The 23,413-nt window shown below is 38.2% G+C and overlaps 1 protein-coding gene across 2 annotated transcripts in view; it reads right to left on the minus strand.

Moving 5' to 3' along the window:
* Positions 1 to 1,249: 1,249 nt before the first annotated feature.
* fn1a (fibronectin 1a) overlaps positions 1,250 to 23,413 on the minus strand; it is a 29,953-nt gene continuing 7,789 nt past the window's right edge. For both annotated transcript variants that reach the window (XM_039683174.2, XM_039683173.2), the window contains exons 13-46: positions 21,340 to 21,461; positions 21,029 to 21,197; positions 20,655 to 20,840; positions 20,405 to 20,533; positions 19,951 to 20,040; positions 19,652 to 19,852; positions 18,254 to 18,532; positions 16,790 to 17,053; positions 16,598 to 16,692; positions 16,290 to 16,458; positions 16,111 to 16,197; positions 15,527 to 15,718; positions 14,778 to 15,050; positions 13,020 to 13,211; positions 12,842 to 12,931; positions 11,776 to 12,042; positions 11,561 to 11,677; positions 10,669 to 10,833; positions 10,398 to 10,553; positions 10,148 to 10,261; positions 9,142 to 9,411; positions 7,905 to 8,092; positions 7,429 to 7,516; positions 7,169 to 7,348; positions 6,978 to 7,067; positions 6,619 to 6,807; positions 6,384 to 6,473; positions 5,084 to 5,538; positions 4,346 to 4,484; positions 4,093 to 4,260; positions 2,734 to 2,859; positions 2,541 to 2,647; positions 2,335 to 2,451; positions 1,250 to 2,054 (exon numbers count right to left, since the gene is read on the minus strand). In XM_039683174.2, coding sequence (XP_039539108.2) covers positions 1,986 to 2,054; positions 2,335 to 2,451; positions 2,541 to 2,647; positions 2,734 to 2,859; positions 4,093 to 4,260; positions 4,346 to 4,484; positions 5,084 to 5,538; positions 6,384 to 6,473; positions 6,619 to 6,807; positions 6,978 to 7,067; positions 7,169 to 7,348; positions 7,429 to 7,516; positions 7,905 to 8,092; positions 9,142 to 9,411; positions 10,148 to 10,261; positions 10,398 to 10,553; positions 10,669 to 10,833; positions 11,561 to 11,677; positions 11,776 to 12,042; positions 12,842 to 12,931; positions 13,020 to 13,211; positions 14,778 to 15,050; positions 15,527 to 15,718; positions 16,111 to 16,197; positions 16,290 to 16,458; positions 16,598 to 16,692; positions 16,790 to 17,053; positions 18,254 to 18,532; positions 19,652 to 19,852; positions 19,951 to 20,040; positions 20,405 to 20,533; positions 20,655 to 20,840; positions 21,029 to 21,197; positions 21,340 to 21,461 — 5,633 coding nt within the window. In that variant the 3' untranslated portion in view covers positions 1,250 to 1,985. The remainder of the gene's footprint in view (positions 2,055 to 2,334; positions 2,452 to 2,540; positions 2,648 to 2,733; positions 2,860 to 4,092; positions 4,261 to 4,345; positions 4,485 to 5,083; positions 5,539 to 6,383; positions 6,474 to 6,618; positions 6,808 to 6,977; positions 7,068 to 7,168; positions 7,349 to 7,428; positions 7,517 to 7,904; positions 8,093 to 9,141; positions 9,412 to 10,147; positions 10,262 to 10,397; positions 10,554 to 10,668; positions 10,834 to 11,560; positions 11,678 to 11,775; positions 12,043 to 12,841; positions 12,932 to 13,019; positions 13,212 to 14,777; positions 15,051 to 15,526; positions 15,719 to 16,110; positions 16,198 to 16,289; positions 16,459 to 16,597; positions 16,693 to 16,789; positions 17,054 to 18,253; positions 18,533 to 19,651; positions 19,853 to 19,950; positions 20,041 to 20,404; positions 20,534 to 20,654; positions 20,841 to 21,028; positions 21,198 to 21,339; positions 21,462 to 23,413) is intronic.

Raw genomic sequence — 23,413 nt, forward strand, 5'->3', positions numbered from 1 at the left:
AAAATGGGGAAAAGAGAGAAAGGTTTATGACTAGGCTTCTTCCGAAATCGCATAATTCCTTACTAAATAGTAGGTGAAAAACAGTATGTGACAAAAGTAGAATGTCCGAATTCACAATACTCATAAAAGAGGAGCCAAAATGTACCCAGATGACCAACTTCTTCAGGTAAGTTCTGAACTGTGCATGCGCTGGACACTTTACTATCCCATGAGGCCACATGTGGAGGATTTTTGAATAGCAGTGATGCTGTAACTGATGCTAGGTCACATGATAACGAAAGCATGGCGGATGTAGTATGTCCAGATTACATTCATACTAGACACACTCATACAGAACAGCGGCCGTGGAGTAAGTACTCAAGAGAGTATGCGATTTCCGATCCTTTGTTCCTTTGTTCTTGGGTTTGCTTTCCCTCCAAAGAAATGATGTAGCTTTAGCAAGATTTCGAGCATATGCTAAAGATTTTAAAGGGTAGTACAAATGTTACAGAGAACCCCGCTTAAAATGCAGGATCTCTAGATGGAAGTGAATGTTGTGATGTTATTTCCATCAAGAGGTGCATACATTTTTGTTCAAGATCTTGAATTGAGAAAATGCAAAAGTCCAGCACTCTGCAAATCCCAAAGACCTTCACATTCTTTCCCAATTTGAGCCTGATGAATCTTGATATTGTCATCCTGACCTGGAAAATGGCCATGATGTTCTCCCTACATGGTTGTCTAAGAAATGAAAAGCTACACACTCCATAGTTAGGGTTAGAAGAACTATTGAATCTGCTCCTGAATATGTTACTATGAAATGGTTTTCAATGAAGATATTTGATGATGTGATATGTACATTAGCTGATCTGAGCTCAAAAGCAAACCCCCCTTTGTCCTGAGGCTTTTCAAATGTAAATGAAAACTAGATTCCAATTAAATGTGTCCAGTCTCAAGAGGAGCCAGCGATAGGATCTGTTTGAGAAGAAATTCATGGCTAAATCACCGGTAGCCAACCATTTTCTGTAACATGGGAACACAAATTAGAATAATCTTCAAGAAGAAACAAACAAAGTGAAGGATTTCACTCAAAGAGAAATTCCTGCCTTATAGTCATATTTCCATGCATGGCTTCAGCTCTATTCAAGCCAACCTCCATCTGTCCATGCAATAGAAATCACTGAAGGATAAATATCTGAAGAGTTCCACTCAAACATGCTTCCATTCAACAATACGGGAAGCTTTTTACAAATAGACTTTGAATCACAAACATTGTAAAAAAAATGTTTTTATTAAAAAGTATTTTTGTCCACAGTAGTTAAGACTTTGGCACCTAAAACACAAACAAATAAACAGTATACACCCATAATCTGCATTCCATCAAAACCATCCATAAAAAGGGATAAATAAAAGAAAAAAAAGTTCACTTCTTCATTAACACAGTGCTTTCCTTTGCCTCCTGGCAGACACAAAGGCCACAGATTTCAACCAACCAATCAGATTAGGGAGGGGCGAATATTACATCATACAAAAAGGATGCCTACAAGGCACAAAGGTTCTCATTGTAAGACAGTGCTTGTTTTAGAAAAGAACACCAATAAAAGTTATCACTGACAAAAATACACAAAAAAGTCATTAAAAAAACACAATCAAACAATAGGCAATAATACTGAAAAACACAAAGGCAAGATGCGTTGATTCTCTGCTGATGTTCCACTGATTTGAGTTTCCAGCGTATACGATGTCAACAGCCAATTTTCAAACCAGTGGAATCTCGGTGTAGATGGATGGTGTCCTTCCATCCACTGTGCAGAGGGAGACTGGCTGCAGACTCAACCAATCAGAAGAGTGAGAAGTTTTGTCTCTGGGCGTGATGTCACAGGTGGAAGCAGCAGGACAGAGTTTGCAGTGTGAGTGAAAATAAGGACAGAGAGGCACCGAGGGTGCTAGATACAGTCTCTGGGGGTCGTGTCCTCTCCAGTATTGGGCAAAACTGATATGCGCATTTATTCTAGAGGGCTCTGGGCATCTGCTAACAGGTCCGGTCTAAGGCACTCAATGGGACATTGGATGTTCTGTAGGGTAAAAGTAAAAAATTACACTTGTTTTATGGCAAAATCCAAAACATTTACAAAATCGACAGATATTAAAATCTATGTGATGATGAAATAAATGCTGCCTTGGTGAGCAGAAGAGACCTCTTCCCAAGCCCAAATTTTTAAACTGTAATGTATAGTGCATAATAATAAATATTATAAGCTATAATTACCCTCAAATCTGATTTTCATCAAAGATTCATCAAATTTTTCTATTTTTTACTCAACAATTTGGGTCTCACATCTATAAAAGACTCACTAGTTTGCGTAGGGCGTTCTCTCTGTATCGGTCGAAAGCATCAGTACGCACTGGAGGCTGAATGAGGTCCGCGTCAACTTCAGTACCAGGACGACGACAGTTCTCACAACGCCAGCCCTGCAGACAGAGACAGCATGGTTTTAAACATGGCAATATATATATATATATATATAGTGTTGAAACTAGGACATAGGACCTAGTGTTACCTGTTGTCCCCCATAGCAGGTACAGGTGCAAATGGCTCCGAGATACTCCTTCTGCCACTGGTTGCCAACCTGGTACAACTTCCCCTCATCATAACAGGTGGATTCAACTACAGCAGACAATGATCGTCAATCAACTAACCGATTTACAACTACAATTAAATATTCAAAGTTGCAAGAAAAAAAATACACTTACGGGGTTCACATTTAAACTCTCCTTTCCCGTTTCCCAGACAGGAGCAGCTCATCATGTGACCGTTCTCAGCGTGGCGGTCCCACTTCTCGCCAATTCGATAGTTGTGGCCATTGTCATGGCACCACTCTGTAGATTAAGAGATGCGTGAAGGTTGGCATATAAACTCTCAGAAGTGTGTGGAGAAAGACATTTGAGTTTCCAGTGTATTCATCCTTCACACACATTCATGGTTATTGCATTTAATAAGCTGGTCTCAGAGTTTAATATCATCTGGTTAAAGACTGACAATACAAATCTGAGACATGAGCCACCTCATCTCTGACTGTCATGTTTGAAAACCTCTACAAACATGTCTGGAAAAAGCTAACATGGGCAAAAGTATGGAGGCAAAACTTAGTTTATATTTCACAAAAGATCTCAAGTGTACTAATTATTTTAGTTTTTAAAGTTATTTTCTTATATTCCAATATAAGAAATCCTTTTCTTCCCTATTGTGATATATAACCGAGTACTGCTTAAAGCGCGTGTCGGAAAACGAAAGTTCTTAGAGTAAATACTATAGGCTATAATCTGCATGTGTACACAGCTTTTTTTCAAATGGCGGGTGCTGGTGTTTCGCATGCGTTCGGCCAATCAGAATTACGTCATTGGTAGTTCATATTGTGCTGGGTTACGCTGAAGTAGGACATAATTAAAGGTGCTCTAAGCGATGTCACACGTTTTTTAGGCCCAACCATTTTTTGTCACATACAGCAAACATCTCCTCACTATCCGCTAGCCTGTCCCCTAAACACACTGTAAAAAAACGCGGTCTATGCAGACAACCCAGGCTCCACAAATGGCAACAAAAACAAACTGCGGCAACACACTCCACGAAACATAACAAACTTTTCCAGCCAATAACTGACAAGTAGGCTCTGGGGGTGGGGCTTGGGGGGGGGGGGGGGGGCTTTGTTTGAAAATACTTTAAACGTCAACAAGTCATATCACGTCACCCGACATCGCTTAGAGCACCTTTAAGTTCCCTCAAAAGGCCGTTCCTAGAACTAAACTTGTTCCCAGTTCCCAGCATGCTAAAAAGCGAGTATTTCCTAGTTCTAGGAACAATGAAACGGTTCCTGTGGTGCGAAAAATCCTAATAAGTCCATTTATCGTGCACTTTAATCTTTAAAACTTTGCAGACTGTTTACTGTACATTCACAAACAGCTATATTACACGCTACATGAAAGGTTATATCCAAAGAAAAAGCATAAGAGGGGCACTTTGAACAAACATAACATTATTAAAATGGTAAACGGTTGCCCATGCTAGAGTGAGAAGAGGTGTTTAGCATTTAGCGGCACTGCTCATTCACTCACTGGATGAATCACATCTGAAATGACCACTGCCGAGGCCAAGGCACTTGCACCAGAGTTTAAAGCCTGTCTCAGACATGCGCTCCCACTCAGCACCCACTTCATGGTAGGTGGCAGTGAATGTATCGTAGCACAAATCCTTGCTTGAGGGAGTCACTCCAGCTCCTGGAACTAAAACATATGAGGGATCAAGATCAAGTAAGTAAACTTCTGAAATGTGGTTGTGTGAAATTTGTTTGGCTTTTGAATGATTTACCACTGTTTCCAACAGTCACAACATCATCGAGGACTTTCTGTTTTTGGTCTCCGTTGACAGACTCCACAAGAACATTATAGGAGGCACCAGAGGTGAGGCCGATCAGTGTAGCGCTAGTAGATGTACCAGGCAGACGCATCTGAAGGGGAGAGAGCATTCGAATTGATAATCACTGAAAATATCATACCATGAAAGAAATATGTACACATCAACAGCTAGAAGTTGCATTAGTTTCCAAACAGGTAATTTTGCACTCTGATTTTTAAACTTTTACATTTAATACAATTAATTACATAATATTTTTTCAAAATGAATACATTTCTTAATAGCAGTAAATCAGAATGATTTCTAAATTAGATCACAAGATCATGTGACTGAAGACTGGATTAATAATAATAAAATAAAATGTATATATATATATATATATATATATATATATATATATATAATAAATGCATTAAAAAAAACTCTTATCCTCAAATGTTTGAACAGTATGTGCATATATAAAATACTTAATTAATTATATAAATAATTATTATTAAATAAAGAATAGTAATTTCATTTGAAACATCCTTCTGCATGTGGTTCAAATTAACTTTTTTACTGGCCATTGTTTTAATGGTGTAATGTTTTAAAAGATCTTGATTTGGGGTTTAATTAGCAAGTGTTGAATTGATTGATAACTAGTATTTCTATATAGGAGTGGCAATATTAAATATCGTCAGATAGTTTACTCACCTGGAAGCTCTTCTCATTGATTTCTGTGATGGGACTGCATGACACCACATACTCTGAGGTGTGCGGCACAGGTTGCCATATGATTGTGGTCTGGGTCTGAGATTCCTGGGGCAGGTTTGTCTCATTGTAAAGGCCACCAAAGGGGAAGCCTGGTTCAGGGCCCTCATTCACCTTCACCACTGGCACTCTCTGGCCATCTGCTCCTGGCAGAGGGATGTAGACCAGGGGCTCGCGGTGGTTTGGGGGATGAGGATGCTGGCCGTTGTTTCCCAGGTTGAAGCTCTGATATTCAGTGTAGATGTGTTGGCCCTGCTGCCCCAGTGTGTTGTGTCGGTTTGGCCCCAGCATTTGCACGTGGTTGTTGAAGTGGTCATTGTCCTCGGGGACATCTAGTATGTCATGACGGGGCCGGCTGGGGTCGGGGAGCTGAGGGAGCAGCTGGTGACTTTCCAGTTCTAGCAGAAAAATTGTGTTAGGGGCAACCAAATGAGTAATGCAATAGCACCTTTTTACCAGCAGAGGCCAATGTAAAGCACATTTCATTTATTCGACCAACCTTGCATTTCTTTCTTTTAAATTAGGTACTCAATGTAACTTTTCTTTATTCAAAATGTTCTGCGGATACATCATTAAAAAAAGCTAGAGCAGCAAAAGTTACATAGTGTAGTTTTAAAGCAATTCAAAAATTAGTAGCTTTAAAGTCTTTCTTTCAAAATAAAAGCTCCGAATTTGCTTTGTAATGTGTATTAATAGCTTAGTTGAAATTAATTATAAAATGCATTATAATATAAACAGTTTGACTGCAAATAACACCACCAAAATACTTAAAATATTCATTTGCAACATGTAGATGTGGAAGTGCACTATAGTTCCAAAGTTTGGGGTCAGCACGTGTTCTTTTATTAATAAATTATTTAAAAAAAATAATAATATAAACATATTATTAATATTTTTATACAGCAAGAAAGCATCCAATTGATTAAAAGTGACAGTAAAGACATTTATAATGTAAAAAAATATATATATTTCAAATAAATGCTGTTCTTTTGAACTTTCTATAGGATCCTGAAAAGAAAATAATTTATTTAAAATCAATATTTTCTACAAAATATTAAGCAGCACAACTGTTTTCTGTTTACTGTTTTTATAATAATAACAAATATTTCTTATGCAGCAAATCATCATATTAGAATCATTTCTGTTTATACTTAATTTTCGATAGAAAATATTTATAATTTTACTGACCCCAAACTGTTGAACAGTAGTTAAAATAAAAAAAGGTTATTAAAGGTGTACTCACGAGTTTTTGCCTTTCCAGTCAGTGGAGTGCTTCTCTGAGCATTATTTAATGCAACAATCTTGATAACGTACTCAGTGCCTGGTTTCAAACCTACACGTACAGACCACAAAAATGTTTGTTTACAAAAAAAGAGAATTCAATGGCGAGCTGTCTAAACAAAAGTTTAAATAAATTTAAATAAGGAGAAACAAATGGTAGAACACAATGAAAGGCATAAACTGAGAAAAAGCAGTACCAGAGATATAAGCGAAGGTCCTGCCAGCCTGGGGTCGAGGGGTCAACTCTTTAGGACGGTCTCCAGCCTCCTCATAGGTCACGTAGTATCCAGTGATAGTGCTTCGTGGAGGCTCCCAGGTGAAAGAGATCGAAGTAGAAGTCAGAGAGGTGAAATGGAGGTTCGTAGGTGGGCTAATAACTGGTTTCGCTGGAAAAAAAATATTAAAGGTGCAGTCTGTAAGAATTACAACTAGTGGTCGAAATAGGTACTTCAGTCGAATTCAAAATAACAGAGATCGTCGTGTTTTCCATGTGAACCTTTAAAGCAATTGTATAATATAATATAATATAATATAATATATAAAATATAATAAGAACCTGTAGTAGCTGTAAGAGTGAAAGGCTCACTACGTCCATTTCCATTCAGAGTATAGATATTGATCTTATAATTGGTTCCTGGCTCCAGACCTTTGGGACACAGAAGCATATGATCATAAAAATAGGACTTGCCAAGCAAATGATGCAGCCTGTTATATAAGTTGCTGTAACTGTGTGGAGTTGTACAGTACCAGTAATCGTGTGGGTGCGTGAATCCGGTTCGATGGTTCTCTGGATAGGATTATGGCCGCCCATGGTTGGTGTGGCTTCTACCAGGAAGCCTGAGATAGTCTCGGTCTTAGAGCGCCAGGTGAGAGTGATGGAGGAGTCCTTCACATTGGATATACGGACACGTCGAGGTGGACTGATGTCTGGGAAAATGAGATCTAGATTGAGTTTTGGCCAGCACACACATGAAGAATGTGGGTTTTGATTTAGAGACGTGGCTTACTGTCAGGTGTTGTGACTTCTCCCTTGACACGGCGGCTGGTGAGAGAGTTCTTCACACCGTAAACCTCCACTTCATAATCAGTGCCAGGCTATAAACACACACAAGGGGGAAAAAATGAAGCTAAGCCTTGAAAACGTGCTCCACAAAATAGCATATAATTTTCTGAAACAATCTGGCGAAGGCTTTAATCTTTGATCTACCCACTGACCAAAATGACAAGGTAGATATAGAATGTGAGGTTGGCTTGATGGAGATTAACATTGCTTTGAGTACCAGTAACCCACAACCACAGCTAAAATCAAGAGTAAATGCCTGAAAACTTGAGGAACAGCTGTTTCAATAGTGATCTTTCCATGAAACCCCACAATGATGTTTATAAGGGCTACTTTCTATCATTAAAAGTGTGTTGCAAAGACTCCAAGGAATGAAGTAGTTTGAAGTAGAATGAACTTCTTCAGTATGAGATGAGTATTCACCATGAGTCCAGTGGCGTGGAACTCAGTGGAGTCAGGGGCGATGTTGTCCTCTTTAGTGGGGCCGTTCTTGTTCTTGGGGGTGATGGCCACACGGTAACCTGTCAGCCTGGCGTTAGAGGAAGACCAGGAGACAGTGAAGGATGTTGGACCCACCTGGGAGAAGTACAGACTGGTGGGTCCAGGAATAGCTACAGAAACAAAAGAGAAGATTAAAAGAAACATTAATTATATTATCAGATATTTCTGAAGAACGTTCAGTGGCTAAAAAACAAAAATAAAAAAAATAAAAATGTTTTTGAGTTTCTTATGCTCAACAAGGCTGCATATATTTGATCAAAATACAGTAAAAACAGTAATATTGTGAAATATTATTACAATTTAAAATGTATAATGAATGAACATTAGTTATATTGTAACTAAGGTGGATGCTGCACATTGGTGGTGGTTGAGGAGATCCCCCCTTCTATGTGAAGCGCTTTGAGTGTCTAGAAAAGCGCTATATAAATGTAACAAATTATTATTATTATTATTATTATATTAGTTAATGTACTGAATTTTCAGCATCAGCATCTCCAGTCTTCAGCGTCACATGATCCTTCAGAAATCATTCTAATATACTGATTTGATGCTCTAGAAACACTTATTATTATTATCAATGTTGAAAACACTTGTGCTGCTTGATATTTTTGTGAAAATATTTACAGGATTTGTTTTTTGACAAACAGAAGGTTTAAAAGAACAGCATTTATTTGCAATTGTAAAATAACAAAGGTCTTTACTGGCACTTTTGATCAAATTAGTGCATCATTGCCGAATAAAAAATATAATAAAAAAAAAATAAATAAAAACCATACTGACCTAAAACATTTGAAATAATAATAATAATAACAACAACAATACAAAATAGGTAGCCTCATCCCATTCATTTATAAATCTTGCATCGTATCAATCATTGCATCATTGTTCATAAAACAGTGCAAAACTTGTGCATCAAAGATTTATAGTGTGAACTGATTAAATAGTAATAATAAGCAGTACTACTACTAATAATAATTAATTAAAAACAAATATACATAAATATATTTAATATAGGCTACAGATTAAATTAGAATTCTATATTAATGCAAATATTTAAAATATAATTATGCAAGTAAATGATTATTATAGTTAGAAAGACTGAATATAAATGCAAGTCAGGGGACATGTTATTAAATAGTGCAGTTGTTGAATGTAATACCTGTTGTCTGAGTGCCCACCAGAGGAGGGCTGGGGGTCCGGTCATGCAGTGCGATGACTTTAACAGTGTATTCTGTGCCCGGTCTGAGGTCACGGATCACTGCAGACTCCTCCTCTCCATTGAGGACAGGGAACAGCTCTCTCTCTCCCTCCTCTGGACTGTAGTACAACACTCTGTAAGAGGAGACCACGCCATCAGGACTCTCCCAGGAGATGCGCATGGAGGTTGAGTCCACGTCACTGAAGGACAGGTCTTTGGGTTTGTCCACCGCTAGAGAGAGTGAGAGATTTGAAATTATGAATTCATCTGTTTCAATTAAACCTGATGTCATTACATCTGCACTGTTATAATCACAAGCACTTTTTAATATTTACAAACAATGAATAGATTGTGAATTGATACCATGTTTTGACACTTTCATGTCAAATTTAATATCCTTTGTGAAATTTAAGTGTGCTAAATTCTATATTGAATGTGCACTTGTAGTGCGCCTCAACTATTAAAAGCATATATAAAAATGAAAAAAAACTGTACTTCCAAATTATTTAATATTAATGAAATAAAAGGTTTACTTAAGTGTACTTCATGACATTTTGTGTGACAACACACTTTTGTGCACATTTTATAATATCATATTAAACATTAACTTTAAAAGTACATTTTAAATTATTATGTTAACAATTTTTAGTGCTATAAAGAAGTGCTCTTATTTTGATGTGCGGACATTCTGAAGCACATGTGACGGACTTTTATAATTTAAAATTTAGTGTGTTATTCTGTATTGCCTTTTTTTTTGTCTTTGTCAAAAAAGCATTAACATACATGTAACCAATAATAGATTTTAATTTAATTACGATTAAATGTAAGATAACATTATTTTATATTATTTTAAAGTACATTATTTCCAGTACTCTTTTTAAAAGTATGCTAAAGGGTACGTCTGTTTCATAAGGGATCCAATGATCACTTTCATCCTTCTACTATTTTTCTCAGTTTGTACACCTACTTGTGAGTACATTTTCGACCAGAGGGGGGCTCTCTCCATCCTGGCCCAGAGCGTAGACGCTGACAGTGTACTCCGCAGTCGGCATCAGGCCAGAGAACGTCATTTCAGTCTGGTCTGGATTTACATAAAAAAACAAACAAAAAAAACCCCACAAACTTAACTTTCACTTTGACAACATTATTTCCTTCATTTCAAATGTACATAAGAGAAGGCACAACACACTATTTGTATTGAGAGTGATATACGTTACCTGGTGCCACCACTTCAGAGAAAACTGGTCCCTGTCCATTTAGTGGAGTTCCTGTGACACGATATCCTGTGATGGGACCAACTGCTGGGCTCCAGCGTACAGTAATAGTGTTGTCCTTCACATCAGTCACCTCCATCCCTAGTGGAGACTCAATATCTGTTTAGAAAAGAAGTACATTTATACATTTTTGACTTCCTAAATCCTTAAAAACCTCTGACAAACTAGTGAACAAAGGCCTGAAAGACTCAGATTCTTAGATGTATTGGTTTACCTGTTCTATGTATAACATGGATGGGGGTGCTGGACGCAGGGCTGTCCCCTCTGCCGGTCACAGCGTAAACAGTGATGGTGTAATCGGTGCCTGGACGTAGGCCTTCAATAGTGGCAGTGGACTGTGAGCCGGGGACAGTAAATTCCAGAGGAGCGTCAAACCCTCCTGCATGGGAAAAGTTATAATGATTTAGCCAACGGCAGACAAAATCTCTTCACACCAACACATATATTCAGTGCAAAAATTGGATAAATGACTGTTAATGCATCTGTTCACATCAGACCAGCGCGATTATTTGCGCACAGTCAATGCAACAGACTATTATTATTATTATTATTATTTATTTTATTTTTTGCAGAGGGGTTCTAATTACTTTTCTATATCACACTGTGAATAAAACTGGCCCACTAAACAAATAAATGGACATTACATCGTTATTTTTATGATGACTAAAATGTTTGGAATTTAATTTAATTTACACATAACTGCATAAATATTATTACGAATGTGGTGTATAAGCTAAGCTATCAGGCTAATTGGGCCTCTGTATGCTATGCTAGTACATAAGCTAACTAAAACAGGAAACAATGGCAGAAAATATGCAAATACTGTTTGTCTTCATAAAAAAGCAGGTGTTAGGAATGTAAACCAAAAGTAACCAAAGTAGTACCAAAGTAACCATTCTATTTATGCACAGAGAGTGAATTAGTATTTTAGTTCAGTCCATCTGCTGTCCATCTCCAGTTTTTTACAAACTGGTCTGAACATGCAGACCAAATGCATGACTTAATCAACCAATGAAACACGCTTGAAATAGGATGTCCCGCTGAATATTCGTGTTGGTGTGAACTCAACAACATTATTTGATCAACAACAGGATCCAATGACCTACCTGACTCTCCGTGCGTGATCCTGTAATACCTCACAGTGACCGAGGGGGCGTCCCAACGAACTGTGATGCTGGTTGGTGTCGAGGAAATGACTTCCAGATCAGTGGGGGCATCAGAGACTAAGAGAAATAGTGATGAGAGACAATTAGTACAATAATAAGATCTAAAGTGAGCCGCGATGAGAAGTCAAAAGAGAGGAAGAGATGTAGCAGCATACTGGTAGACTGGGTTCCAGTTAAAGGCAGACTCTCGCGGGATCCGCTGACGGCATAGACGTTGATGCTGTACTCTGTCTCCGGGGTCAGGCCTGTGAGGGTGAAATGGCTTCTTGATGGAGGCAGTCTCTCCTCCTTAGCACGCCCCCCACTGGTCATTTGGTGTTGGATACGGTATCCCGAGATAACGGCCTGAGGAGCCTGCCAGCGCACAGTGAAGGAGTTGGTGCCGACATCAGAGAACTGCAGCCCGACAGGAGCGTCAAGGACTGTGAAGTAAAATGTATGACTTAGTCAACCAATGAAACAGGCTTGAAATTGGATGATCCCGTTTGTAATGGAAACCCTTCCTATTTTCATGTCAAAACCCATGCTGCTTGAGACAATAAATAAATGTAATAAAATAAGGACATAACATAAAAATAACTAAAGCATTGAAAAAAAATATTGAAATAAAATGCACTTTACATGTACTTACTATATTAATAACAGTAAATTATGCATAATTACACGCAACAGGCTACTATCACGTGACTAAGCTCTTTTGGTTGAGCCGCACTATAATGGGCATATGTCAGACCGGCTATGCTGCTCTACATTTCTCAAGGAGCGCTTATGCATGTGTCTGCACGCTATGCTGGCCCATAATTTTCCACAATCTTGTTCCCCGACTCGGGGACTCATGGAGTGGATGCTCCGCGAGCACGGCGTTGACAAATTATTCTCGTAGCGTAAGCTAACTTACGCAATACGAGAGAACCTCTCATAAGAGAACGTATCGGTTACCTACTGTAACCTCGGTTCTCTCTAGACACTCTCGCCACAAGTGACTTTCGCTTCAGTTGATGAAAACCAGAGAATCAGCCACCAAGCCCTGCTTATTATGGGTAGGTGTTTTTTTTTTCATGTTTTCTAAAATTTTAAGGGATATTTCATTTCATTTTACGCACAGAAATAAAAGGCTAATTACAGTAACAGAAATGTGTTTGGTCTACACTAAACAATATCTCCCAGAATAGAACATATTGCCTGCATTGAAGCTCTGTGAAGAAAAAAAATCATTATTACCTGTTCTCTGGGTGCCAATCGCAGGTGAGCTCTCTCTCTCCTCATAGACACAAATCACACTCACCAGGTACTCAGTGTTGGGAACAAGATCTAAAAATCAGAAACAACTTTTCATTAGTGACACTAAAGACAGGACTACACAAACAAACTTATATCAATTCTGCTGTACGTCACGTACGGTGAAGAACGACAAAATTTTCGCTTCCTTCTACAGTGCGCTCAGTGGTGTCATCGTCGTCATCGACTGGATGATAGTGGATGATGTAGCGATCGATATCAGAGGATTTGGGGACCTGAGGGGCATTCCAGGATACCAGCATACTGTCTGCAGTCACTCCAGTGAAGGACAGGCCAGATGGGGCAGGGACAGCTAAAAGAGACAGAAGGCAAATGCAATTTTTTTTTTTTTTACATTTAAAAGCAGTTGTGTTTTGGAAGCATCAAAAAATTGGTAAAACATCTACAAGAACATAATGAAATATTTTCAGTGTCCCATTTGTGGAAGGCTCTCAACTGGTCTTATTTTAGTATTATTTATATTCTATTATAGTATTTTTATTTCAGTTTTTTAAAAAGCACCCAGTAGAGGACAGAATTAGAAAATAAGGACCATTCAAGAGGTCAGACCAAGAATATGTTTATGTGAACAGCAGAAGTCACCCATACTGATGCCATGTGGGTCTACACATCAGTTTTCTCCAGACAAAAAGAGAGTGAGGAAGAAAGAGACATAAAATAGTGTGGTAGAGAGTGAGGGAAAAAATGAGAGCAAGAAGGAAAGAAGGATAAAGTGCTGCAACAAGAAACAGCTGCAAGTTTTTCCTTAATCCACTTTCAAACAGGGATATGGCTGCCATATGTATATAAAGAAATACTCTAGCAACAAAGAACTGGAATGTTCAACAAGTATGAAGACACAGATTTACTGCACATTCATTTGGGCCAACAGGTCATTAAATTCACAGGTTTTTCTTCACTTAAAGATGCACAATATATGTGTATATATATTGTACTATATATTTTTACTCCCAAACAACATCCAACTCTAACCCATTTTTTTTTTTTAAATATGCTTTGTGTCAGACTCAGTAAGATTTTTTTGGAAGGAGTTGATGCTTATGATCAATTTAATGCATCATTAGTGAATAAGTAAAATAAAGATAATTTATATATGCAATTTATAATGTTACAAAATATTTACATTCAAATAAATGCTGTTCTTTTGAATTTTTTTCAGAAATAAAAATCACGGGTTCCACAAAAATATTAAGAAATAACAATATTAATCATATATTATCATCTTATCATAATCAGCATACTGTATACGAATGATTTCTGAAGGATCACGTGATCAGTGATGATGCTGAAAATTAAGCTTTTTAGTTCACAGGAATAAATTACATTTTAAAATATATTCAAATAGAAAGCAATTCACTATATAAATAAATTCTTAGTTACTACTATATTTTTTAACAAATAAATGCAGCCTAAATGCAATTCTTTCAAAAAAATAAAAATAAATATTACTGATCCAAAACCTTTGAATGATATAGTATATATGAAGAGTTCAGATGCAAAAGCCTCTAAATGCCATTTGAAATTTTCTTCTTTAATGATGATTTTTATCAATCTTGTATATTTAAGTTCAGTAATTTCACTTAAATAACAATTAATAGGTAATTATCATCGCCATTTAAGTGAAATCACTGAACTTAAATATACAAGATTGATAAAAATCATCATTAAAGAAGAAAATTTCAAATGGCATTTAGAGGCTTTTGCATCTGAACTCTTCATATAATAAAGAAAAAAATAGTTTGGTGTAAACAAAATTAAACATGTAAACTTTTTTAAATCCTTATTTTTCATCATATGTAAAGTCTTCAAGACATTTTTTTCAGATTTTTTTCCCCTACAAGTTCCCCACACTCTTTACCTGTTTGCTGGGTGATGGTGATGGGTTCACTCTCTCCGTTTTCCGTGACTGTGGTGACGGTGATGTCATAATCAATCCCCGGCTCCAGACCGTGCACGGTATAAAAGCCTGTCGTGGGCTCCACAAATTCAACAAAGATTGGGACACTGTCCCCTGCAGCCAACACCGTGATGCGGTAGCCCGTAATGGCGGTGGAGTTAAGAGGACTCCAGCTAAGGCCAATAGTGGAGTCAGTGATGTTGACGAAGTTAAAATCAGTTATTTTGGGCACATCTGGGGAGGAGAGAAGGTGACAGAGGCCCAACACAGACAGAGACACAAGACAAAGTGGCGGAGGTAAGTCATCAGCCCAAAAAACAGATCCTTCATGGTTCATGTTGTGAATTCTGAACCATGGGGATGAGCATTAGGAATTTGTGAGTATATAATAGCAGAGTTCCAAATTTTTTTTTTTTTTTTTAATTAAAATACAGACCAAAATTGTGAAAGAAACTGAGCAAATGTTCTGTTTGCCAAAATCGGCTGACAACAGAAACATATGCTGATTTTATTGTTGCTTCACATTTTTTGGTCATTATTAAGAAAGCAATGTGTATTTAGTAATCTGCATGTTCTCTGTATTTAATGCCTCAATAGGCATTAAAAGCAAGTACTGCACTGATTTACAATACACATGCTTAAGCAAAGTAACTGATGCAAAATTATTGAGGTACAGGGTGATTTGTCTTTCAAAAAGCTCTTATGCCTACCCGGAGTGACAGTGCTGGAAACAGGAACGCTCTCCATATCATCCTTCACAGTAAACACGCTGACGTTGTATTCCACTCCTGGACTTAGGTTCTCTAACGTACACGAGTTCTGTCCCGCCTTCACAAACTCCTCCACAGAGTTCCCTTGCTGTCCTTTGGTGGGGGTGCAGGTCACTCTGTATCCCGTGATGTCTACGGGAACAGAACAAGTGTTGCCAAGGGAATACATGAGCTCATTTGAGAGAGTGCTTCAGATTCTTTCATTACACAGTAATCCTGCATTTTTTATTTTATTTCCATGACTTTTCAAGCTGTTTGTAATTACTGGAACACAGTCGCTGCATCCGAAAGCGAATACTCCCCTACTACATACTATGCAAAAAGAGTATGCCAAAAGTACGCAAAAAGAGTAGTATGTCCAAATATATAGTATTCACAATTTGATTGACAGTAGTCCTAGAGGCAAAGTGGTTTCAAATGAGGAGTTCTATCATATGGGAGGAATATCTTGAGCGAAGAAAAAAAAAAAAAAAAAAGATATACAATAATTTCCACACTTGAATTTTAGCACCCTTGATACTAACCTGGAATTTTAGCATCATTCCACTGAACAGTCAGCTCTCCGGTGTTCGGGTTGGACTCCAGATTCAGATCCGTGGGTGGAGAAAGAGCTGTAAACAGATAAAACAGTGTGAGAAACTTCTCTCCCACACTGCCACATCTTTAATAGGCTCAATATAATAAGAACAGAAAATTCGCTTACGAGTGACCACCCGTCGAGTGATGGGGTTGCCGTGCTCATGACCGCTGATGATGGGCTGGACGCTGTAGGTGTACTCAACTCCAGGGGTTAGACCTGAGATGACGACACTACCAGACTCGGAGATCTCATCCCTAGGGGCTTCTCCACCTTGGCTGGGCCTCACGGTTAACTGCGGAGCAAAATTAAACCGTAATCATTGTGTATTGAGTTTGTCAGAATGTGAGAAATGTCAAAAGCCTGTTTACACACTAGCTATTAAAGCAAAAAGTAGTGGCTTGTGTCTCTGGTACGTTTCAACGGCAACCTACTTTGTATCCAATTTTAGGCACAGGGATCCAGGAGACAACGATGGAAGTGTCTGTGACATCAGTGCTGAAGTAAGGAGCATTTCCCATTGGCTGAACTAAAAGCCAGAAAATACAGAACTATTGCTTTAGAACTTGTGGTTAATGATTTGTGAATGCATTTGGAAGTGTTTTGATAGGCAAAGAGAAACTCACGTGTGGCGAATGTGGCGAGGGACCCCTCACTAAGCACATTGCCTTTTTCTGCATGCAGAGTGGCAGTGTACACCGTATCAGGCAGCAAGTTGAGGATGGTGTACTGTGACAAGCGGGCAGGGATACGCAGCTGTTTGGGGTTTGAGCCCTCAACAGTCAGGAAAAGTTTGTAACCTGTGATTTGAGCCCTAGGAGCTGACCAGATGATTACAGTACTGTCCTCAGTAATGTTAGCGAAATGAATATTGGTGGGTTGGTCAGGCTCTGTGAAGAGAAATATGTACAGGGTTAGCATGCATCATAGTGCCTAAAATGGTTACACTTTATTTTGATGGTCCACTTTAGATATTCTGTTGACTATAAGGTAATGTCACACCTACATGTCAACAAACTCAGTCTCTCAACAGAGTATAAGTTGAGTAGACTGTTAGGGTAAGGGACTGTTAGACTGTAAGGTTAGTTGAATAAGGGGTTAGGGTAAGAATAATTTGGCATGCACTTGCAAAGTTACTTATAGTAAGTGGAATGTCTGTTTGGGGACCATCACGATAAAGAGTTAGTAGATTTTAAGCAGACAGTCTACACATACTCTAATGAGAGTTAGTTGACATGAAGGCGCAACATTACTTATAGTCAACACAATGTCTAAAGGCCAGGACGAACCGGGACAAGCCGACGGTTGGGCAGACAATCTGACAACGTTGGACTACCAGCGAGCGTCTGTCGGGTTAGTTTTTGCGCCGGCAGTTTGCCCATTTAGCATTGTTGAAATTGGGCGTTGGGGCCTTTTGGTGATAGTGGGAACTCTGATTGGATGTTCAGTTTAGCGAACAAGTCAGAGAATGAGAATTAAAGCGAAGTGATTAAAGAGAGCACGTCAAGACATCACAGACAGAATGATGATCTAATGTTATGGTATGTTATCCTACTCGTGCATTTCAAAACGCATACATTTTCATAACAACATCAGCCCCATAAATTGAAGAAAGCCATCAACATAACTGATATTCAAAATGGTAAGCAAGCAAGCACTGCTTTGTTTATGTTTTGTATATCTGCATACCTTGTATGTATATATATATATATCCTTGATATATATATATCCTTGTTTCAGTTTCTCTTTGAATGATAAATTCAAACCATTGATCAGGAGCTTAGGTTTGATTTTGAAATGGTTGGGGACGGTTCATTTCTTACACAGACGCATGTGCTAGTAGTCTGTGCTGTAGTCTGTGCTGTGTGATGATCAAGCACAGCTTTTTGGTCCAGACGCAGCCGACGCGAGGCGACAGTGAATAACATGTCTAGTTCTTTGAAATAGGCTTTGTGTGTCCCAGGATTATTATTTTATATTGCTTTTATTATATTATATTGCAATGTTGTCTCTCAAGTAAATTATTTTTATATTTATAAATATTTTACATTTATATGCATATTTATTTTAATAATAAAAAAAATCCTCACTTGTAGCTTGTTCTCCAACCAGTGGCTCGCTCTCTTCACCCGATTTGAGAGTAAAGATGAAGAAACGGTAGAGGGTTCCAGGTTGGAGCTGTGTGATCTCAGCGTAGGCGTTCTGTGTCAACGGGAGCGGGATTTCTCTCTCGGTCAGTCCATCTGGGCCCACCTCACCCACAGAAACACGGTACCCAGACACCTCAGTGGATGGGCCGGACCAGGTGATTGCGATCTTAGAGTCAGACACCCCAAAGAACTGCAGATCAGTTGGAGAGGGTACTTCCTCTGTGGATAGAAAACATTTGTATTTCTTCATTCAGACCTTGGAATACAATTCTATTCTAATACTTTCAGGAAATAAAAAGGTTGCTCTTTAACAAAACATAACCATGACCCTTTTTTTGAGTCATAAACCTGATTCTGAATGACCTCGTTCCTTTGAAGGGCTTAACTTTATTGTAGCCTCTCATTCAGACATGTGTTTACCATTCTGTAAAAGTTGCTCATCTGAGCAAAGGAATTCAGACACCCTACCGACAGACCAGACGGCCTGACAGGGAAAAGAATAATAGGCTTTCAGGACTGTTTGTTTTAGAAGCAGTCATAATATTTTAGCAGACATCAAAAACCTCATTACATGTGAAGTCGAACTGTTGAAACCTTTTTGTAGCATTTACACCTTCAAGGAATCTGAGCATACTATAAAAGTCAATGTGAACATATATTAGATAAAACGTTCTCATTGAGACTCAGACAGTTTTGTAAACTTGCAATGTTTGCTGATTTACCAGATCAGTATGAAATAGTCAGAACTCTGTCATTTTCTCCAAGCCAACCCCACAAAATCCAAATACACACACTTTCGACATATTACCCTATAAGGATTCACAGGCGTTTGGACGCCGAGTCGCTGACTCAACTCAAATGTGATCTTATCTTTGGCCTGCCAGACAAAACACCTAAATCTACTCAAAAGAAAACAATAAAAAGACATTTATGGCTTGATGACTTCATGCTATGTTTCCACTGCACCCCAAAGATCAAACCATTTGTTAAACAGAAGTTATTATCTTCAGATGTATCCTGACACACATTTGAGGTCATGTAACACATCTCGTCTTTAAAGATGTGGGTGAATCTCATAAAACCGGTCAAGAACAGGTCTAAGTCATAATTCACCTAAAATCAAAAATAATATTAACTAAATAAAATAGAAGCCTGTTTTAGGAACATCACAGATTTTTCAATGTCACACCATTATAAGTATTTACAGTATTATAATTTATATATATAGAAGAGTATTAAAACTCTTAATAGTCATAAAAATAGGCTTCATTTTTTTATGTAAAATGATGGATTTTTTATTGATGTTTTTCAAGATTCACCCATGTAGTGATTTCATACCTGCCAGTGGTTCTCCAGCAGTGGTGACCTGAACAAAAATAGGTTCACTCTCCAGACTCTCTTCCACTGAGTAGATGCTGATGTTATAGAGCAGACCAGGGCGAAGGTCACCCAGGGTCACTGAGGTGGCAGTGTTAGGCAGGTTCAGCTCAGTGCTGCCAGAACTGCCCTCTTCAGATGGGGTGTACACCACACGGTAACCTAAATATACAAGAAATACACTTATCATCTGTATTTTATGTACAATTTATATATAGGTCACATAATGGTTTGTTTTACTAAAGACAGCCTGTGTTTACCTGTGATAGGAGCCACAGGTTTAGACCAGCTGATAATCATAGAGGTCTCCCCCACATCTTCTACTTCATGATCAGAAGGAGCATCAGGAGCTGCGGAAGCATTAGCCAAAACATAAGCCAAAATGATCACATCATCATACAATCAAATACTGCAAGTAAGAGTATTTGTGAGTGGAAGATGTTGGGTTGTTTTAAAGACCACGCCGAACACGTGTTAGAAATCAGGAATGGTGAGAGAACATTGCGCTTGGTGCGTTTTTCATCTTCAAACCAAACTTTAAATTTTAAATCCTGTTTGGCTATTCCTACACTGTTTCCTGCTGAATATTTAACAACTTTAAAAAATATGTCAAGTCATATATTGCTTTTTCAGTAGGTTCGATTTTTATAATATTATAAAGAGGATGAAAGAGGAAGAGAGAACAAGAAAAACCAAGAAAGACAAAAGGTTCACCTGTAGTCTGGGAAGTGGTAAGGATCAGGTTGGGTTCTCCTTCTCCTGTCACTTCATACACATTTACAGTATACTTTCTTCCTGGGAGAAGTTCACTGATGTTCACGGATGTAGCCGTATGAGGAAGGTCTGGAAACGGATTTCAAACATTGACATATTTAACTTCCACAAAATTAATTGAGGACAAATGAGGTTTACTAGTCTCATTTGGCTAAACCAATGACACTACACTTGAGATGCACATACTGACCCAAGATCATGGGCTGTCCTGTCTGGCCTCCCTCCTCACTCAGCTCATATTCCACCCTGAATCCAGACACTGTGTCAGACGCGGACACCCAAGAGATGACGAAACTGCTGGAAGTGATCTCAGTCACAGACTCAGAGGTGTCCACCATCGGAGGGGGCTGAGTGGTAAATCCCTCAGAGGTAGCCACTAGGAAAGATAAGGAAAGGGGTACATTAGCAAACATACTCTTGCTGTTTTTGGATACATTAAGTCCCATTGAAAAACTTGCTGATGAAATGCTGATGTTATGCTTGAAATCTGTGGTTTCACAAACACATGCACATGCACGTTTAATGAACGAGACACATAGCCAGTAGCACAGTTGGATAACCTACATGAGCCATGCACAGTGGAGAAATCAAAGCGAGTGGTTTCTCTTCGTCCAAAACGCAGGATGCTGATGAGTTGACCCTCGTAAGTGACTCCTGGCTTCAGTCCTGCAATGGTGTATGAGTTCAGATGACCTGGAATAGTGACCTCCATCCATTGGGTATGGGTGTTTTTCTGTTTAAAATAAGTAGGTTGCAGTTCAACTATCACACACTACTGTGTATTAGATAAATAACCACTCTAATTTAATCAGAATTCAATTTGATTCAAAGAGCAAAGGCCTACTAAAGTTTATAGTGTCTCAAAAGAGACTCACCGGTCTCCATTTGAGTATGTACTGTGTGATGTGTGCAGAAGCTGGGGCGTTCCATTGGATGGGGTGGGAGTTGGGCTGGTTGCCAGATTCTGATATAATCACCTGCACTGGACGATTACCACCTGATAGAGGTATATAAAATATTCAGAATTTAAATCATTGAATTGCAAATTACAATACGTAAAAGATGTCTTAAGAGAATATCATGCCAGTAGCTCATCATGCTAATACTTTAAAACAACAAACACAGAATATTTGAACAATGTTTTCACAACTCGCATATTGAGAACAAACCGAGATGTTTTCTGGCCTAAAAAAAAATATGTTAAGGTGTTCTAGGAGAGAAAAAAAAAATGTTTGTAGCGTTAGTGTGTTCTGTTCCTTTTGGGAAACGCTGAAATGGGAAACGTAGCACTAGCTTGTGAGATTCTTACCACAGTTTCAGCACTAAGACATGAGGATGAGAGGACCACCACAGTCTCAGGCTTTCAAAACCTTTGAATCCAGAAACCCTCAGCAACTTTTATGATTAATAAATCTCTATTATTTATCAACAAAATTTCTCAACACTGTATTTAAAACTAATTTTTCATCAACTGTCTTCTAGCCTCATATAGCAATATCCTGAAATTGCTTCTGATTTCAATGTGGTCTCCATTTTTCCCAATTACAGCCATGAGGGTAGTCTGTGTACAGCACTTAAAGTTCACTTAGTCTGCATTACGTTCCGCTAGCCTGCACCAGCCTCACTCCCACTGTTCCCAGCCTTCTCACAGCTGGACGCCATTACTGCGGGATATTGCTCTGGGGTTGCTTTCACTCAATGAGCAAAGGGAGCACTTCTGACCTCAACAAGCTCTCACAAAGAGGGAAAACTTTATTAATGCAGACCTTGTCAGATCTTGTGGGGGAATTTAGTGGTTGTGTATAAATACACAGTATTAACAACCAATTTATTTTGTGATAGAAAGGAATAAATTAATATAAACAACACACTTTACTGGTCATTAGTGATGGCCAATATGACCAAAATCCCGGTACTAAAACGTAGTTTTATATCATATTGTATGATATTCACTATACCGTTAAGAAGTTTAGGGTCTTCTTTTAGAAGAAATTAACACTTTTACTCAGCAAAGGATACATTACATTGATCAAAAGTGACAGTAAGGACATTTACAATATTACAAAATATTTAGATTTCCAATAAATGCTGTTCTTTCGAACTTTCTATTCACCAAAGATTTCTGAAAGATCACGTGACACTGAAGACTGGTGTAATGACTACTGTAATTTAAGCTTTGCCCTCACAGATTACATTTTACAATCCACTACTAATATATATATATTATTGTAATCATATTTTTACAACATGAATGCTTTTTTTTTTGCAGTGTTTTTTTTATCAAATAAATGCAGCTTTGGAGAGCATAAGAGATGGACATAAAACAAAAATCCAACACCAAACTTTTGAAAGGTAGTGTATGGATCACATAACAAGCCAACAAATGATAAGACAGCACAGAACCAGCTTTATAGTATCATAATAGGACTCAAAATAATAGTGAATTACAAATATAACTGGATGATTTGAATTCATCGTCAAATAGGCAAAATATGTACAAATCAACAAAGCTGTCTAGACTGGAAGAGTATGCTCTAGTTTTCTTCTTAATCTTAGATGTATTTTTTTTTTTCATGACCAGTTAACACATTTCTGTTTAGCAGTGTATGAGTATGTGTATGTATCCTGATGTCTACATAAAGAATTGGGCAATAAAGAAAGGACAATAAAGTTACGTTTCTACCATCATTCCATCCAGCCCTAGTTGTTGGTTTTCCTCTACAAAAGTTCTGTGGAAACCATTAACAATGGAAAGAACATAATCTCTGAATTACTTTACAGATGCTGTGCAAGCAGAAAAAGTAACAGGTTTGGTTGAAATTCAAACTAATTCTCAACACAGGACGAAATAAACTCAAAGGCAAACAATCAGTGCCAAAATGGCTGCAGGGGGTGATTTAGACAGCTGTGTTGATTGGGTGTGTGCCTTTTTCCATCCAGGGAACTTCA

The sequence above is a fragment of the Pimephales promelas genome, chromosome 7, assembly GCF_988280905.1.
Source record: "Pimephales promelas chromosome 7, fPimPro1.hap1.1, whole genome shotgun sequence".
Lineage (NCBI taxonomy): Eukaryota > Metazoa > Chordata > Actinopteri > Cypriniformes > Leuciscidae > Pimephales > Pimephales promelas.